General features: G+C 32.2%; 1 protein-coding gene across 3 annotated transcripts; it reads left to right on the top strand.

Annotated features, from left to right (window-relative positions):
* Positions 1-2,690: 2,690 nt before the first annotated feature.
* LOC111283864 (autophagy-related protein 18a-like) lies at positions 2,691-20,223 on the top strand. Of its 3 annotated transcripts, none has more exons than XM_022872505.2 (4): positions 2,691-3,687; positions 4,301-4,499; positions 5,099-5,225; positions 19,861-20,223. In XM_022872505.2, exons 1-4 carry the CDS (start codon positions 2,845-2,847, stop codon positions 19,949-19,951), a joined length of 1,260 nt encoding a protein of 419 aa, XP_022728240.2. In that variant the 5' UTR covers positions 2,691-2,844; the 3' UTR covers positions 19,952-20,223. The 3 variants fall into 3 exon arrangements, with proteins under 3 accessions (XP_022728240.2, XP_022728239.2, XP_089614640.1); XM_022872504.2 differs by having other exon boundaries at positions 19,840-20,223; XM_089758514.1 differs by lacking the exon at positions 19,861-20,223 and adding an exon at positions 17,126-17,267.
* The last annotated feature ends 277 nt before the right edge of the window (positions 20,224-20,500 follow it).

Genomic DNA, 20,500 nt, shown 5'->3' with positions numbered 1-20,500 from the left:
TATCCTTACAAGTCAAAGGGTGTAAAGAAAGCTTTCCCTTAATTGTTTGGACACTTGATGCATATAAGATATGCCTAATACAACTTTTTATCACTAATAGTTCTTAGTGTCTAATGCTTAACCTTTTTTTTTTCTTTGTCAAACTTTAATTACTATTGTTCACTATTGCTCTTCAAATTTCAATGAAAGTTGTATCAAAGAAACCATCAAGATTTGAATTTTTTTTGTCACAGTTCTTTCTGTAGTTTATAACAATATTCAGATTAAATAGATGAAGGCTATTGAAATCTTATTTGCAAGGTAACTTATATTTGTTTGATCATGCATAGTTATGAATATATCAAGACAGATTTGTTGAATTCCCTCCCTTAGGCAGTTCATACAATAGATCCTTACAAGTTAAAGGGTGTAGAGAAAGCCTCATCCTAATTGTTTGAACACTAGGATGCATATATTGTATGCATAAAAAAACTATTCAACATTAATAGTTTTAGGTGTCTAATGCTTGACCTATTTTTGATCCAACATTAATTACTTTTGTCCACCTGGTGTTCCTTAATTTTCAATGAAAATTGCATAAAAAAAAAACCAAGATTTAATTTTTTGTAATGGTTGTCTGTATGGTTTGCATTTTGATTATTATTTATGGTTTATTAAATTTATTATGAAGAAGACTTGAAAGTAAAATAGGTTTAAAAGGATATGAAAATTAAGAGTTATTAGACTTGAGACAAAGGTGTTCTTTCTATCATAGAAGTTTCACTGATAGGTTAGGTAGGAATAAGTAAGTAGAGAACCTAATTACTCACTTTTGACAACTAATTTGGTTTGTTTTGCTTAATTTGACTATTTTCTCCCTGTAAAAGGTTCTTAAGTATCCAACCATCTAAAAACATTACCTTTATCTGTTGTCTTTGTTTAGCTTGACTATTACTGTCTTTAATTTGAATTATTGCCCACCAATTTGTAAGAGGAAGAAATTGTAATAGTTTTTGGGCACTTGAAATGTAAATTTGCTTGCTTATATATGGTTTTTTAAGTGAAAAATTTGTTAGGTTCTATGGTTTATATATTGTTCATAGTTGTGGTATGTTAATTGATACAACATTTGAAAAAAATTATGCTGTCGTTATATATTTGACATTGAATTCTCGCAACAATGCGCTGGCATTTTGCTAGTTATGTTTAATGTTGAATAACAAAATTAGAATAAACATGGTGATAGTAGATTTAATAGCAATATGAAAATTATGATTTTTACAAAACTAGCAGAGAACTTATTAATTCAACCATTGAATAAATCCCACAACAAAGGAACTTGATAAAATGATACTTCCTACACCTATGAAAAAATTGATCAATAAAGAACTTTAACATCACTAGGAATCATGAAAAATGTCCTAGCTTACAAAGTTTTTGACTTTGAAAACCCAATGAAAGAATAGATGGCATTGGATGGATTGACCAAAACACATGTAAATCATCCAACAAGAAGCAAATCATTAAAGCAAAAAATTGCAAGCCAACATTTTTACTCTCACTTTTAGAACAAACGTAAGTTCATAAAGTGAAACCAAAGCATCATCAGCAAGAGTGGTCCATTAGAAAAATAGATGAAAGGCCAACATCACCACCATGAAGTCACATTCCATAAGATTTATTACCAAAAGAATCTTTTGCAAAAAAACTCAAGCTATTAAAAAGTAAACCTATTTACAAAGCACAAAACAACATAGATGCTATTTACATTAATCTTTTGACTCTTATATATAAGGCATAACACATTAAAAAAGAGTAAAGCTGTTGTTGTAGGCTAACAAAAGAACTTGAGAGTTTGGTTTATGGACAAAGAATAATTTATAGAAACTATGCATGAAAATATTAATATGTATGGGTTGATATGCATTTGTGTTTCCTATTTGTTATTTGTCTTATTTAAAACCAATTATATGCATGGATTAATAATTTGTTTTTCTATTAGTTCTATTATAATTATGGATTGATAGACTTACTTTTTTTTTTTTTTACAACAAGAAATCATTATTAATGTTTCGTATATAATTTTTTCATCAAACAAGTAAATCACCTGCAACGAAATGTGTTATTCTTTTTATTATATATATTTTTTATAATTCAATCATTAAAAATTTTTCAATCAATATTTATAACTTATATTCAAACTTAAATGTACTATGACAACGCTTGTAAATTCAAAGTTCTAGTCATGATCACTAATTGTAGGTTTGATAATTTAAAATATTATATAGTGATATAATACAAAAATAATAAAAAAATAATATAATTTAAAATTTTATAAAAAATTATATATAAATTTAATAAAAAATATATTTTATATATTTTATATCTAAAAAAATTATAACATATAACTTTTATATAAAATATAAAATTAATATATAAAATTTTAATATTTTATATTATATAAATATATAAATTATTAATTTTTATTATCATTCTTACAAGTTTTCTTATCAAACGTTTTTAAGAACTTATTATGATATTGGATTAACATCATATTAGTAAAGTGACCGCCCGTATCATTAAAGTTAGTCAAAGTTAATTAATGATAAAATTTTGGCAATGTTATTCATTGAACTTAATCGAACAATTAATAAAACTGTAAAACTAAAATTTGAGAGATTAATATATAAGCGTTAAATCCATCATTTCGCATAAAGAAGAATGGTATAACCTCAAAAGGACACAACTGTCCTTGTGCCCCTCCCAGCAGGACAATCAATCTCTCTGCTTCTTACTTACCCTCCTCTTTGCCGTTGTTTTTACCTTTGTCATCGGCATCCTCCATAATTCCTTCTAGATCCCTCCATGGCCACCCTCTCAGCTTATCCTAGCGCTAACCCTAACCCAAATTTCCTTTCTCCAACTGACCAAACCAACCACAACCAGGAATCACTCCCTCAGGTGCAGCCTCACCCTTCTACTGATCCGGAGCCGAACCCGACTCCGAACGCTAACTCTAATTTCCACACCCCACTTTCGACCCCATCCGACGCGGTTCCTCCAGCTGCTCCGCCGCCTTCTCTTCTCCACCTCTCCTTCAACCAGGACCAGGGCTGCTTCGCTGCCGGCACTGACCATGGCTTCCGGATCTACAATTGCGATCCATTCCGTGAGATCTTTCGCCGAGATTTCGATCGAGGCGGTGGCATCGGCGTTGTCGAGATGCTTTTTCGGTGCAATATTTTGGCTCTCGTTGGCGGTGGATCCGACCCGCAATACCCACCAAATAAGGTTATGATCTGGGACGACCACCAGAGCCGATGCATCGGCGAGCTTTCGTCTCGTTCCGAAGTAAGATCGGTTCGGCTTCGGAGGGATCGAATCGTGGTCGTTTTGGAGCAGAAAATTTTCGTACACAATTTTGCGGATTTGAAGCTGCTGCACCAGATTGATACCATCGCGAATCCAAAGGGACTCTGCGCGGTCTCTCAGGGGGCCGGGTCTTTGGTTTTGGTTTGTCCTGGATTGCAAAAGGGGCAGGTTAGGGTGGAGCATTACGCCTCGAAGAGGACTAAGTTTATTATGGCTCATGATTCAAGAATTGCGTGCTTCGTACTCTCGCAGGATGGGCAGTTGCTTGCTACCTCGAGCTCGAAAGGGACGCTGGTTCGCATTTTTAATACTGTTGATGGTAGCTTGCTGCAGGAGGTATTTGAATCAATACTATTTCTTACTTTTTATTGATAGTGTAATTCAATTAGGCAAATTGGGTTTAAATTTTGATGATTTAAGTGGAAATCCCTAGCATAAATGTTAATTTTGGAATTGCTTCGAAGGTTTTTTTTTAAAATTTTTGTTATAGTTTTTACGTAATTAGGCTGTTTTTGGTTAAATTACCATACAGAAACGTAGTTTGCAAGAAATTTCATCAGAATGTTTGTCCTATGATGCTCTGCATAGATTTTAGTATGTTTGCTTTATCTATATTTTATTTCCTTTATGATTCTGTCAGCTTTTAAAATTCCTTTGAGTTGCTTGTAAATGCTAACGAGTTATAAAGTGACTAACTGGGAGCTAAATAAAGGTATTCATGTCAAATGAATGTGGATTGTAACCTTTTTACCATTGTGATCTTTTCACGTTCTATGCATCTAAGCAATCCAGCTTTCTCATGGCTTGCTTATTATGCTATCGTCTGGTGCATTATGATTGCTAGGCTTTGTTCTTTTGTGTTTTCTACATGTAAGTGAATGTAAGATTATATCTCACATGTGTTCCACAATTTTTTTGACATTCTGAAAGTTCTCTTTTATAAATATAGGTAAGGAGGGGTGCAGATAGAGCTGAAATTTATAGTTTGGCATTCTCTTCAAATGCCCAATGGTTAGCTGTTTCAAGTGACAAGGGCACCGTCCATGTTTTCAGCCTTAAGATTAATGCTGGATCTCCAGGCATTGACAGGTCTCGAAGTGCATCAGACATTGTTACATCACCCCACTCCTCACTTTCTTTTATCAGAGGTAAAGTGCCCATTTTTGCTTACTGCTTTTGCTGTCGTCGTTTTGAGCAATGTAATTTTGTCTTCAACCACTGAATCGCTATGAAGTTGATATGATAGTTTTAGATGATGCTAATGCTCAAGGTTCTTTATTCACTGCAAATTATGTTTTCTTTAACAAAATAGAATCTATCAGGGGACAAGAACATCCATGTTAATTGCCCTTTAAATCTTCCTTTTTCTCATTTCTGAGAGTCCTGTCACCTATGGCATGAGGAATAAAATTACAACTTTCAGTTGGATTATGCTAATGACCCATTTGGGGAATTAGCATTCTAATAGCGCGTAACAAGTTTATGTCTAATACAGCTGCTAGACATTTGGCATTTAAGATAATATCTTCAAATTTTGTGAGTGATGATTATGAGCAGCTAAACTAGCCTTCTGCCTTAGGCAAGTTAACCAAGTATTTCAGCTAGCAGAGAAATTAACACTTGAATAGAATGCGACAAGTAAAAAGACTGTCTAATATTTCTATTAGAAATTAGGCATTTGAGACAATGTTTTGGTTTTTTGGGGAGTTAATTATGGTAAGAGTCTAAACTGTTTTTTTGTTTGTAGGAGTATTGCCGAAGTACTTCAGCTCAGAATGGTCAGTGGCTCAGTTCCGCTTGGTTGAAGGTTCTCATTACATTGTTGCTTTTGGTCACCGAAAGAATACAGTGGTAATTCTTGGCATTGATGGAAGGTAAGAAAAAACAAATACTAATAGGGATATCTATATTGGCTGGAACAACCAACCATCAATATGTATGGAATTTTTTGCTGTTTCTGTTTAATTTGATGTAACATGCTGGTAATTGATGGAAGGTAAGTAAAAGCAGATGCTAATGGGGAAATATAAAAAATTGGTTGGAACAACCATCCATGAGTATAAAAGTTTTTGCTTTTTCTTCTTAATTTGAATTTAACATGCTGGTAAATCGACAAACTAACATATTGGGTGGCTTTGGAAGTATTTTGTGAAATATAACTGTAGACACCCAATTTGGTCCAGACCTAGATTAATTGGGTCTGGTTCAAATGGGTAAGCTCATTTGCATTTTTATTTTTATTTATTTATTCATTTATTTATAAATGTATTTTTTAAATATTATTATTTATTAATTAATATATATTTATTATTATTATTATTTATTTTTTTTTGACTTCATCTTTTTTTTTGATGGATTTTCGATTGGGATTTGGATAAAAAAATTGGAGTGTATTTTGCCATGAATTTAAGGGCTGATAGATGTGGGATTGGATTCAAAGATTGAATCCAAATCCAGAGGAAATTGGGATTGATCAGAAACTCTTCTGATCAATCCCTATAAATAGGTGTTGAAGCATAACCCACAGGACATGAAAAAACACAACAGAGAGAGGAAACAGAAGCAAGATTGTGTTTAGATTTTTTTAAAAAAGTTTTTTTGAATTTTTTGGAGTTTTTTTTTGAAAAATTTTTAAAAATTTTTCAGAATCTGACGAAATTTTTTGACAAACTTTGAATTTTTCGACGAATTTTTTGGTTAACTTTAAAGTTTTCAGTGTTTTTTTTTTAGATTTTGGTTGAACATTCAATCGGAATCTGGGATTGTTTAGAGAGAAGGAAGAGAAAAGAAGGGAAGAGAGAGGAAATGAGAAGGAAAATCTAAAGAAAAATCAAGTTTCAGCCTTATATACCTTCTCCAAAACAATGTCGTTTTTGCGTTAGTAAACCCACAGGATCTGCGCGTTTTGTCAAGATTCGACTTGACTCGTAGTGCACCCGATCTAGCTACCCATTTCTCTGCCTAGATTCGAGCTGAGTCGAGCTATTTTTTTATCGAGTCGCACATATGAGCCGTCGTTCTTCTTGGAGTCGAGCTGCATTAAGTTGAGTTGAGCCGTTCCAAAGGTTTTTTTTTCTTATTTATTATTATTATTATTATTATTATTATTTATTGATTATATTAGAATAATTTGATATTTTTTATTTAATTTTAATTTAATTTAATTTTAATTTAATTTTATTTTTAAATGATTTTTTTAAAATTAAATTTCAAAAAAATATTTTTGAAGAAAAGTTGAAAGTATCAATTTTTCTTAAAAAAAAAAATTTTAAGAAAAAGTTGAAAGTATTAATTTTTCTTAAAATAGAAACTCTCAAATGCTTTTGAGAAAAAGTTGAAAGTATCAATTTTTTTTTGTACAAAAGTAATGAGTTTTTAAAGAAAAAATAATTTATCTCTAAAGCTGAATCATTATTTTTTTTTTCTCATTTTATTTTTTTTTGAATTTTTTTTAATGTTAAATAATCCGACGATAGAGCGTCTGCAAGTGAAATAGTAATTTTTTTGCATACTCTTGAGGTGAAAAATTTTTTTTTTAATTTTTTACTAAAAGTATTAGAGTCAATTGAGAATAATTTTTAATAATTAATTATTTGATAAATTTTTAAGGCTTATTGGATAACATAAAATTAAGTTGGTGTCATTTTTCGATGGGCGTTGTGAGGGTGCTATAACTTTTTTCACATGTAATCGTACTCTCGAACTCTGTTCTGATTATTAAACCTGAACCTATTCTTTTAGGCACTCTTAGGCTTAGGGGTTCATTAAAAAGAAAAATTTTTTAGGTGGTCGATCACATTTAGATAAAAAAGATTGGTGGCGACACCTAAAGACAATGCTTAGTGATGGATCCTCGGATCTAGACATTATGATAGTTTGACGACTCTACTGAGAGTCAAGCCAGCAAAAAATTGTGTTGTCTAAAAGCGTAATAAAATTGAACTTTTGTTTAGATTTTTTATTCATTTACGTTTATTTACTTTGTTAATTATGTCATTCATATGCATGTACATAACATGAGTTCTATACTCGAGCCTCGTCTCTTTAGGAGGGAGTAAAGTACCTATTACTTTCGTGAGGTTTAATGCCTCTGTAGTTGCTAGCGAAATACTTTCACTCAAATTGAATTTTTTTGTTTGTAGCCTATAATGGGTGAGGTTTGGGATGTCTTACTAATCTGTAATGGACAATGATGTAAGGAGCAATTTGAAAACTTTTAGACTTTAACCTTAAACCACATATAGTGAATCTTATAAATGCCTAACCTATAGATAGAACCATTTCTTTCTTTTTAGAATTGTCCAAAAGCATATGATTCATTTTTTTTATTGGGTGTGATGTTTTAATTTTTTTAGTTATTTATTTGCCTATTTCTCTTTATGTGATATACTAACCTTTTCTTTTATTCATATTTGCATGATTCATACTCATATCATAAAGTTACATAAAGAATATTTGCCTGAAAGATGATATTCAACAAAAATTTTTCATGGACTTCACAGAACAACTAATTTGTTCCTCATCTGTATTAGTTCCTTGTGAGTCACCCAACGAAGTAAGGGTTCAGTTAGAAAATATTCAACTGAAGATGGGGATTGTTTACTAATCAGATATGATTCTACTTTGTCTCAAAAAATATTTATCCTCTTCAAATAAAATAATATAGAGGATTTTATTGATATATGAAAGAAGATAAGTCCATCAAGATAAAAGCAGTTTTGCCAGAGACATGGGCATATAGTACATCTTTTTGCAGTAAATGTCGACAATCAACTAGTTAGAGCTACAGTGTAATTTTAGGATCTTACAAGTGTTTCATCTTCAATAAAGTGGATATGATGCCAACCATCGAAGAATATTCGATCTTATTGGGCTTGCAACTCAAGGTTCTTGACAAGATATATGTTAGAAAATACAAGTCAGGATTTCGTAAGGATTTGGCCCATCTCATGGGGATAGACAAGGAGATTGTGAATTCTCACATAAAGAAAAAACAAGAACAGTTTTGCCTACCTTGAAAATTTTTTCATGATTTTTTAGTGCAACATACCGAAGAACGAAGATTAGATGTATTTGTCTTAGCCATATATGAAATAGTAATATTTCTAAAGGTTTTGGGTCATATTGAAATAGTAGTGGTTGACTTCTTTGGGAGTGTGAGCAATGGTTATAACCTTTCAATCGTAATATTAGTAGAGACTATCAGATCTTTGAGTTACTGTCGTCGGAATGGAGGGGGTGTTATAGGCTACATATAATTATTATACTTATGAATGAAAAGCCATTTTGAGTGGAAAAAATGTGCTTTCTCAAAGCTTTATGTCCGTAATTGAGCTTCGATCAAGAAATTTTATGAAAGTGGGTGGTCAAAACAAAAGTAAAAAAAAAGGAATGGATAGTTTTTTTACAAGAACTGACAGGTGCCAAAGTAAGGTGGTTGGTCGTATGGATGAATCGTGAACCTATGCTATATTAATGTGGATATAGTATTGTGATCCCATTTCTGGGTTTATGGGGGGTAACAAGTTATGTCCTATTTCTAGTAAGAAGACAGTTTGGGGCAGAACAATTAATTTTTATGACCCACGGGCTTCATCAATCGAAATTTTCTTACAATGAGCCAAAAATATTTCAGAAGATGAATGAGATAATTAAAGCATGAAAAAATCTTTATAGAGAGTCCTGGATCGTTCACTGATAAGGTCACTCAGGGGTACTTAGGTTGGAGAGCAAGAGGAAGACAAGAAATTGTATTCACTTATAAAAGCTTTCAATCGCCAACAGAAAGAAAGCTTGAAGAGACACCATCAGAATTAGAGCTTGCGACAATAAAATTTGAGTGTGAAAAGGATAAGTTAATGCAAGAAATCCAGAAGCTTCAAGAAGAAAAAGATAAGTGAAAAGATAAAGCTAAAAGACATGAAGCTAGAGTTTGCAAGATTACTAGAAAATGTGATACAGATATTGAAGACCTAACAGAGCTACACCAAGAACATAAGAGGTTATATGTGAGAGAAAGGGTCAAGGAGATAACAATTGTTGAGCTCACTGAAGAGAATAAGCAATTGAAGCAAGAGTATGCTGAATTAGAGGAAAAAATACTTAAGTATAGACAAAAAATAACATGTTGAATAGCTACTTAAGCAGGTTGAGACAGGTTGAGACAGGTTGAATGAATAAGAAGACTACATTGTTGCATTGGTTAGAGAGTATAGAGAGTTATCATACTAAGTTTGGTGTGGTAAAAAAGAGAACCTAGGAAGACGGAAGTACATTAAGCACCTAACGACCTAAATTTGCAAAGGGGTATACAAGGCAAAAGAGATAGTAGAATAGGTAGAAGCATTGAAAGAAATGATAGTCCTAGTAGGAGAACATGGGGCAGTGTCTCTTGAACTTCATCGAGGAAGTCAGAACCAAGTATGAGCAGATCAAACTCATCACCATGTACAATCGAAAGATGATGGTTCATGCCCATAATGAAAAATTATTAATGCATATCTTTCAAGATAGACTTACAGACTCTGCTGCTAGGTGGTATGTCCAACTGGACAATTCATATCCGTTCTTGGAGTGATATGGCCAATGACTTCATTAGTCAATATCGACATATTATAAATTTGGTTCCTGATCATGTCTTTACAAAATCTGGAGAAAAAGGTAAATGAGTCATTTAAAGAATATATCCAGAGATAGAGAGATGTAGTTTCTCAAGTGCAACCTTCTCTGACTGAGAAAGAGACTGCAGTGTTGTTTGTCAGCATTTTGAAATCTTCTTATTATGAAAAGATAATAAGGAATGCAACCAAAACTTTCGTTGACATGGTGATTTCAGGAAAAAATATTGAAAGTGCCATCAAGAATGATAAGTTGGAAGAAGATGAAGCATCCAACAAAAAAGCCTTAAAAATGAAAGATACTGAAGCTCAGGTTGTGAGCTTTGATAGACAGCAATTCGAAGGTTATAAACCTTACTCACCACAAGGATACCTTTCACATTATCCTGCTGTAAATAACATTTTTTTTTACCCATACCAACCATTCGTACAATCATCTTATCTCCAAACATATCAAACTCATATTAGGCTTCAGAATACCACATATAGTCCTAGCACTCAACCTATCCCAAGACTCTAGACTCGTCCAGCAAGTCCAATGAGAGGTTTTCGAGAGTAACGAATCACTCGTGAAAAGCTTGTATTTGACCCAATCCTCATGACTTATACATAGTTATGTCATGAGCTTTATAACAGTCATCTGATTGCTTCAAGTAAGAGCCACTCAAGTCACCTTATCCTAAGTGGTATGATCCCACAGTCTATGGTAACTATCATTATGGATTTATTGATCACTTCATTGAAACTTGCATTGTCTTAAAACACAAAGTGCAACGGTTGATCAAGGATGGAATGATTAGTTTTGATATAAAAGGGGTAACTGCATCAAATGTTGATGGTAATTCTGTCTAATCACAATATGAATGCTCTGAGTAATGAACAGAAGCATCATTTGACGAGAAAAGTTACAGATATTAAGACACCTTTCAATTAGCTGTTTGATGCTTTGAGTAAAGCTGACATGATACAACAGGTGAGTCCACACTGTTATCATGGAACATATATAGCAGGCACTAGTTGTAAATAGCATAGTGGGCAATGGGTCAACTTATCGAAACTTATGAGCAATTTCATCAAGAGATACAAAAGCTTTTGGATTCATATCAGATTGAGGTTTATGAAAAGGAAGAAGACTTAGAGCGTGTTAAAGTATCCATGATTGACAAGCCCGTAAAATTATTTTCAAAATCGGTGACGATTCATTGTGGGAACAAGGCAAAGTCAATTCTAGACAAACTTATTCCCGACTGGTAACTTTTAAAATTTTAACCTTCCCATATAAAGATGATAAAGTTGTACCCTGAAAATATGATTGTGATACAGTGGTTCAGGGGTAAGAAGAGAATGTCTCTAAGACTGATGCCTCAAATATAACTGGTGTAAGAGATATTACTCGAAGTGAAAGATGCTACATTTCAGAAATATTGGAGAAGGCTAGAAGGGAGAAAGTTAAGGTAGGAGAAGAACGAAATAACCCTGAAGTGAAACCTGAAGAGAATCGCCCGAAGTTGGTGTCAGAAAAAGAGGCTTGTAAATTTTTAAAGTTGGTAAAACATAGTGAATATTTTGTTGTTGAACAAAATGTAAGCATAAATCTCATTATTATCACTATTATTGAATTCAAAATCACATCGAAATGTTCTGCTGAAAATATTGAACCAGGCATATGTGAGACATAATGTATCTGTTGAATATGTGAACCATCTGGTTGAAAATTTAGTCATGTCAAATTATATTCATTCAGTGATGATGAGATTCCCCTACAAGAAAGATGAAGTACCAAGGTTTTGTATATCACAATTAAATGCAAGAGCCATATCATGACTAAAGTTTTTATTAATAATAGCTCCGCTATCAATGTCATGCCTATGTCCATTTTGGCAAGGTTACCTATCGATTACTCTCATATGAAAAACAATCAACTGATAGTGTGAGCTTTTCATGGGATCAAAAAAAAAAAATCTTGAGAGATATCAAGAGGCCTTTGCAAATTGGGTCATGCACTTTTAATGTGAAATTTCAAGTAATGGATCTCTTCGTCTTATAGCTATATATTAGGAAGGTCATAGATTTACATGACAGGGGCTGTTCCTTCTACTCTTCACCAAAAAATTAAGTTTAATGTGGAAGCCCAGTTAGTGGTAGTGTTTGGGGAGAAAGACATGCTAGTGACCTAATTTTTGAATGCTCCATATGTGAAAGTTATCGAGGAAGTAGAGGAATGTTTCTATCGATCTTTTGAATTGGTCAACTCTGTGGGTGAAAGATTTACAAATCAATTTTTTTCAAAGATAGTGACGAGTCAAGTCATTAATAAGGGTTGGTATCCAGGAATAGGACTAGGCAAGAACTTGTAAGGAGTAAGGGAACCTCCAACAATGGTAGACAATAGTGGAAAGTTAGGCCTAGGCTATGAAATAGTAGAATGAGAGATCAAGAGAAGGTCAGCAGGTAAAACAACAAGATTAATGATTATCTCACACCTGTATGAGACTTTTAGACTTGGAGGATTCATGTTCCCAGATGCAGAAAAAGGTATGAAAGAAACTTTCGCCCAATTAATCATCCATGCTATTAAAGATGAAATGGGACTTAAGCAAGAAGGGTGGGTCTACCTTTGTCTGTCAGATTATGAGCTGAACAATTGAAGTGCCATTGAAATGTCTTTGACCTTTGAAATTAATTCAATGTAATTGTACATCTCAATAGTTATTACCCAAGGCATTGAGGTGATTTTTCTTGTTTGGGTCATTTATTTTTTATTATTCTAATAAAGATTAGAAAGGATGCATTTTCATTCATTTCTTCTTGTGTCTTCATTATTGCCATTTTTCTCAAATACATCTTGTCAACATATCTCATTTCATTCAATTTCAGGTGTTTAAATGAACATGAAGATAATTATGATAATAATCAAGAGGTTAGTTTTGATAATTCAATTAACATCGATGAACTTGACAACGAAGAGAATTTTAAAGAATATGTTATGCCTTCAGACTGAATGAGATTGATTGAACAAGAAAATAAGCTAGTTGAGCCTCATCAAGAGATAATTGACTTAGTGAATCTAGGAGATGAAGAGAATAAGAAAGATGTCAAAATCGACACTTCATTTTTGTCACAGGATAGGCAACGTTAGAAAGATCTATTTTGAGAATTCATAGATATGTTTGTTTGGTTTTACCAAGATATGTCAGGGTTAAGTACGGAGATAGTGGAGCACAGATTGTCCTAAAGTCAGAATGTAAGCCACTCTAGCAAAAATTGAGGGAAATGAAGCCTGAAATACTACTAAAAATTAAAGAAGAGGTGAAGAAACAGTTTGATGCAAGATTCTTATAAGTGGCTGAGTATCCAGAGTGGGTGGTCAATATAGTATCAATTTTTAAGAAAGATAAAAAGGTATGAATGTGTGTAGACTATCGTAATTTGAATAGGGTTAACCCAAAGGATAATTTTTTTTTTTGCTTTATATCGACACACTGGTAGATAACACAGTTAAAAATTTAATTCTCTTTTATGGATGGATTCTCAGGGTATAATCAGATAAAAATGACTGTAGATGATATGAAAAAGACTATTTTCGTGACTATGTGAGAAATTTTTTGTTACAAAGTCATACTTTTTGGGTTAAAGAATATTGGAGCAACATACCAAAGGGTCATGGTGACGTTCTTTCATGACATGATGCACAAAGAGATTGAGGTGTATATAGATATGATTGTAAAATCTCGTGAAAATGAAGATCATATCAATCTTAAAAAATTATTTGATAGATTGAGAAGATTTCAGCTCAAGTTAAATATAGTTAAGTGCACTTTTGGGGTAAAATCAAGAAAGTTATTAGGTTTTGTGGTCAGTGAAAGAGGAATTGAAGTTGATCCAGACAAAATACGGGTCATTCAAAGTTTGTCGCCTCTGAGTACACAAAAAAAAGTTTGAAGTTTTCTGGGAAGATTAAACTACATTTCACGGTTCATATCTTAGCTTACTTATAAATGTGATCCTATTTTTAAGCTTTTTCGCAAGAATAATTTTGAAGAATGGAATGAGGAATGTCGAGTGACTTTTGATAAAATTAAGTAATACTTGTCAAGTCCTCTCGTGTTGGTGTCACCTGTTTCAGGGAAACCCTTAATTTTATACTTGACATGTAAGAGAATTCAATGGGATGTGTGCTGGGGCAGTAAGATGAGTAAGGTTAAAAAGAGAGCTATTTATTATTTGAGTAAAAAATTCACTGAATGAGTCAAAGTATTCTCTTTTAGAAAAAATATGTTGTGTATTAGCTTGGACTACAAAAAGACTCAGACAATACATGTTCTATCACACTGTTTGGGTTATAACCAAACTGGAGCTAATCAAATACATCTTCGAGAAGTTTTTTTTGTATGAAAGAATTACTAGGTGACAAGTAATGCTCTCGGAATATGATATCGTATATGTAAGTCAAAAGATAGTAAAAGAATGTTATAGTTGAGTTTCTTACAGATTGTGTTACTGAAGAATATGAATCAATGAGATTGAAATTTTTCAATGAAGATCTAATGACTATTTCTAATTAGAGAAGGTGAAGCATGTAGAAAAATATTAGAAGATGTATTTTGATGGAGCTGTCAATGCTTTGAGAAATAGAATTTGGGTAATTTTGATCTCTCAAGAATAACAATACTATCCTGTAACAGTGAGGTTAAATTTTAATTGCACAAATAATATCGTTGAATATGAGGCATGTGTCATGGGTTTACAAATTGCTATAGATAGAATAGTGAAAGCATTAAAAGTGTTTGGGGATTCAGCTTTAGTTATATATCAGTTGAAATGAGAATGGGAGACGATAGATTCAAAACTCGTTTCATATCATAATTATATTTTAGAGTTGATAAAGTAGCTTGAAGATATCTAGTTTGACCATTTACCTTGAGAGGAGAATTTGATTGTCGATGCCTTGGTTACTCTGACTGTAATGATTCGAATTAATGACAATGCTGACATTCAGCTTATCAGGTTAGATGTTAAGATTATGGCAGCTCATTGTTCTAATGTAGGATAAGATGAAGATGAGAAACCCTAGTATTATGATATTTTACAATATATTAAGGATCAGCAATACCAGTTCAAGTAATAGAGAACGATAAAAGGGTCATTAAAGATTAGTTATGAGCTTTTTCTTGGATGGGGATGTTTTGTATAAAAAAAGCTATGATCAAGTATTGCTGAGATGTGTAAGGCGAAAGTAAGAAAAATCATTAAAGAAGTGCATGATAAAATGTGGGGCACATGCCAGTGGACATATGATGATGAGACAGATCATGAGAGCAAGATACTGTTGGTTGACAATAGAGAGTAATTGCATTGACATGCTTGTAAATGTCATAAATGTCAAATATATGCTGATAAGATCCATGCTTCATCATCTGCTTTACATGTTTTGGCACTATTGTCATTTTCAATGTGGGGCGTGGATGTCATTGGTCATATCACTCTAAAGGCTTTTAATGGGCATAAGTTTATTTTTATGATGATAGACTACTTCACGAAATGGGTGGATGTATCATTTGGGAATGATACGGTCTGTGGTCTGTAAGTTCATAAAAAGAAAAATCATTTACAGATATGAACTTTTAGAGAGAATCATTTCAGATAATGCTAAGAATCTGAATAGCAGAATGATGCAGAAAACATGTGCCCAGTATAGGATAAGCATTAGAATTTGGCATCATATTGTCCAAAAATGAATGGGACAGTTGAGGCGACAAATAAGAATATAAAAAAAATTATTGAAAAGATGATTGAGACCTATAAAGATTGGCATGAGAAGTTGTCATTTACACTGCATGTATATTGAATGTCATTGCGTACCTCTACTGGGGTAACTCTATTTTCTTTGGTTTATGGGATAAAAGCTATACTACCAGTGGAGATAGAAATCTCATCTTTGAGGGTTTTGAAAAAAGTTGAACCAGAAGAGGTTGAATGGATTCGAGAGCGCTATGAGCAGTTGAATCTCATTGAGGAAAAGAGATTGACAGCGTTATGCTATGGTCAGTTATATTAAAGAAGAATAATGAAGGGCCATGATAAAAAAGTTCGACCTCGTTGCTTTCGAGAAGGCGAGTTAGTTTTAAAAAGAATTTTTCAAAATCAACACGATAATAGAGAGAAATGGACTTCGAATTGGGAAGGATCATATGTGCTAAAACGGGTTTCTTGGGTGAAACATTGATACTGGTTGAGATAGAAATGATTTATCTCATCCTATAAATTTTGATGCTGTGAAGAAGTATTGTATAAAAAAAAAGAAAAAAAATGAAATGAAAAAAATGAAAAAAAATAAAAAAATATGAAAAAGAAAAGAAAAAGAGAATGAAAAAGGAAAACTCAAGATAAAAATCCTAAAAGGGCTGTTTGAGTCATAGGGGGTTTATCTAAGTTGAAAACCTGAAAAGGCAAATAAAAAGAATATAGCATCAAATTTGAAATTTCATTGGCATGGAGGGTAGCAAATTCGAAAGAGCTCTAAGTTGTTAAGTGCATCAGATGATTGGGTTTTTAGAAGAACTTTGAGATGTGTTATCATGATTATCCGATTGTTCATTTTTGGGCAGTGTCTCCCTATGCCTATTTTTGTAATTTTTTCTTGGTCAAAGTTTGTCAACATTTTTGCTAATAAAAGACATTCTATTTCACTCTTTGTGTGCCTCTTTTGTTGATTGTTTCTCAACCATTCTTATTCATTTATTCTTAATACCTTATAATGGAAGAAATGTATAAATGCATTCTTATTTTTTGAGTTTGAAATAATGATTGATAAATGAATAATGGCATGAAAGATTTCTACATTATATTGAAGAAGTCAAGAGTGATAAAGGTAAATTTGAGATGTGCAGTTCCCGATAAAGACATTGAATTTGGAAAGAGATTGCCTGTAGAAAGGATACGAGAATTAAATGAAAAAGATGATTAAGAGTTATGCTGACTTGATCTTTGAAAAACAAAGGGTTCATGGCACAAGAAAAGAGTTTAAGAAACTTGAGTATCATAATAGAATAAGAATTAATTAGCCAGCATTTGCATAGCATGCATTGAATTTCGCATAGCATATACTGCATTCAAGAAAGTATAGTGCATAAATTCAAGAAGAATGGGTATTTCAGGATCTCATATAAAGAAGATAGATGTAAAGACTTTTCAATTCTCGTTCGAGAAAAAAGCTTGTGAGGTAAGTCTTTAATCATTGGAAAAGGATATCTTTTGGCATCAGGATTAATTTGTAAGCCTTTGGGCATAATTTCATGAAATTTCTTCAAACATGATCTTTGACTCCTTTGGACATGATTGTTAAAGAGTAATTTATTTTTTCAAAGTTGTTGAGCTTCTGTTTAGAGGAGCTTTGTTTATTTTTTCAAAGTTATTGAACCTCTGTTTAAAGGAGCTTTGTTTATTATTTCAAAGTCGTTGAGCCTCTGCTTAGAGGAGTTGTGTTTATTTTTTTAAAGTCGTTGAGCCTCTAATTACAGGAGCTTTAGTTATTTTCCAAAGTTGTGAGCCTCTTATTAGAGGAGCTTTGTTTATTTTTCAAAGTCGTTGAACCTTTACTTAGAGGAATTTAATCAAAATTTTACAAAAAAAAACAAGAAAATATAAAAAAAAGAGTCGAGTGGAGCCTTGAATGGGTGTTTACATCTCTACATAATTTTTGTTTCATAAAAAATGTGCAAAGAGGTGAAGTTGTAGACAATTAATTTGGTTCAGGTCCGGATTAATTGGGCCTGGTCCAAATGGGTAAGCTTACTTGCATTTTTATTTTTATTTATTCATTTATTTAGAAATGTATTTTTTAATATATTTTTATTATTATTATTTATCAATTAATATATATATTTATTTATTAATATATATATTTTATTATTGTTATTTATTATTATAATTATTATTATTTTTTTTGACTTCATCTTTTTCTTGATGGATTTTCGGCTGGGATTAGGATTAAAAAAATTGGAGTGTATTTTACCTTGAATTTGAGGATTGATAGAGGTAGGATTGGATATAAAGATTGAATCCAAATTTTAGAGGGAATTAGGATTGATCAGAAATTTTTCTGATCAATCCTTATAAATAGGTGTTGAAATAGAACCCATAGGACATCAAAAAACACAATAGAGAGAGGAAACAGAAGTAAGATTGTGTTTAGATTTTAAAAAAAAAAAAAATTTGAATTTTTTGGAGTTTTTTCTTGAAAAATTTTTGAAAATTTTTCAGAATTCGACGAAATTTTTTGGCGAATTTTGAATTTTGCGACGAGTTTTTTGGTCAATTTTGAAGTTTTTGACGTCTTTTTTTCAGATTTTGGTAGAATATTCAATTGGAATCTGGGATTGTTTAGAGAGAAAGAGGAAAAAAGAAAGGAAGAGATAGGAAAAGAGAAGGAAAATTTGAAGAAAAATCGAGTTTTAGCCTTATATACCCTTCGCAAAACGACGTTTTTGCATTAGTAAACTCACAGGATCCGCTTGTTTTGTTAAGATTCGACTCGACCCATAGCGCACCTGATCCAGCGATCTATTTCTCTGCCTGGGTTCGAACCGAGCCAGCCATTTTTCTGTCGAGTCGCACATCCGAGCCGTCGTTCTTCCTGGAGCCGAGTGGCATTAAGCCGAGTCGAGTCGTTTCAAAAGTTTTTTTTTCTTATTTATTATTATTATTATTATTTCTTTTATTATTATTATTATTATTATTATTATTATTATTAGAATAATTTGGTATTCCTTATTTTATTTTTTAAAAATGATTTTCTTAAAATAAAATTTTAAAAAATATATTTTTGAGAAAAAGTTGAAAGTATCAATTTTTCTTGAAATTAAATTTTCAAAAAAATATTTTGAGAAAAAGTTAGAAGTATTAATTTTTCTTAAAAAAAAAAAACGTTTTAGGAAAAAGTTGAAAGTATCAATATTTTTTAAAATAGAAACTCTCAAATGCTTCTGAAAAAAAATTAAAAGTATCAATTTTTTTTGTACAAAAGCATTGAGTTTTTAAAGCGAAAAAGATTTATGTCTAAAGCTAAATCGTTATTTTTTTTATTTTTTAAAATTTTTTTAATGTTAAATAATCCGACGATAGTCTCTGCAAGTGAAAAGTAGTTTCATTGCATACTATTGAGGTGAGAAAATTTTTTCAATTTTTTGTTAAAAGTATTAGAGTTAGTTGAAAATAATTTTTAATAATTAATTACTTGATAAATTTTTAAGGTTTATTGGATAACAAAATTAAGCTGGTACCATTTTTCAATGGACATTGTGAGGGTGTTATAATCTTTTTCACATATAATCGTACTCTCGAATCTTGTTCTGGTTAGTAGATCTGAATTTATTTTTTTAGGAGTTTTGAGGCTTAGGTGTTTTTTAAAAAGATATATTTTTTAGGGGATCAATTGTACTTAGATAAAAAAAATTGGTGGTGACTCTTAAAAATAATGTCTAGCGATAGATGTTTGGATTTAAACGTTATGACAATAATTTTTTGCAGAATGCTTGGCAATTACTCCATGAACTTGATGTAGGAGTTGTTGATCCACTACTTTCTCATAGTTATCTGTTGTGAGAGCATAATTTGTAAAAAATTGCATGAATATATTCTTAGGAAATTTCCTTGAAGCATCTAGGTGTCATCAAGATGGTTCCTCTTGATGCGGCCAAAGCCCCTGATATTCTTCTTCTAGGGCTCCCATCCCTTCCTCTGTACCTCCCCACTTGACATGAGTTGACTTAATCCTTTTCTTTTTACTGTTCGCTGCTATTTTTTCCTTTTGTTTTCGTTTCTGTTTTTGTTGAATGACAAAATTTAGTGGGATAATATGGCCTCTAAAAAGGGCTGTTGGTTATGGATGCAGCTTTTACCGATGCCAATTTGACCCAGTGAATGGTGGGGAAATGACGCAGCTGGAATATCACAACTTTCTGAAGCCAGAGGCTGCTTTCTAAGAGCTAACATTTATATTTTTCTACTTGTTGGCCATATATTGTATCTTCTGGGTTTCTACCTCCTTTTTTCCATCCCCATTTTCCCCATAATTCACCTAATGTATTTTGTAATTTGTAAATATACAAGTATATATTTGTAAACGTCTTGCTCCAAAAAAAAAAAAAAAAAAACCTGTTCGTAATTTAATTTCCTTTTGTTGAAGACTGGAGAGTGGAGACTGCGTTCCGATGTAACTATCCTTTTGTCTACATTTATTATTTATTATTTATTATTTTTTGGGTGTTTAGCTGAAGCAAAATGATTACTAGGTATAGCTTCAAGAAATTTGAGTCCAGTGGTCATAAATAAAAGCAGTTGATTCTCGTCGTAAATGTCCTAACAATGATTTTCGCAGAATTTCTTGTCATGTTCATCATCTAAGAACGAATCTCAAGATGAGGGCTGCTTTGTCATGACACCATTTTCATTTTCATGCAAAGCACAGAAAACGGTCGTTGATCAGACTGTGTCAGTACCCAAATCAATTTTTTAATCAAAGCTTGGCTCAC

Source organism: Durio zibethinus, chromosome 3, assembly GCF_047325235.1.
Source record: "Durio zibethinus cultivar Kanyao isolate XHJ-2024 chromosome 3, ASM4732523v1, whole genome shotgun sequence".
Classification (NCBI taxonomy): domain Eukaryota; kingdom Viridiplantae; phylum Streptophyta; class Magnoliopsida; order Malvales; family Malvaceae; genus Durio; species Durio zibethinus.
The sequence above is the reverse complement of the archived record's forward strand: the minus strand, read 5'-3'. Positions and strand labels throughout refer to the sequence as shown.

Excerpts from the sequence above, each read along its gene's own strand:
- LOC111283864 (XM_022872504.2), top strand. The coding sequence starts at position 2,845 with ATGGCCACCCTCTCAGCTTATCCTAGCGCTAACCCTAACCCAAATTTC. Across the intron at positions 3,688-4,300 it reads ATGGTAGCTTGCTGCAGGAG|GTAAGGAGGGGTGCAGATAG; the intron begins GTATTTGAATCA and ends TTATAAATATAG. Across the intron at positions 5,226-19,839 it reads ATTCTTGGCATTGATGGAAG|GGCTGTTGGTTATGGATGCA; the intron begins GTAAGAAAAAAC and ends GCCTCTAAAAAG.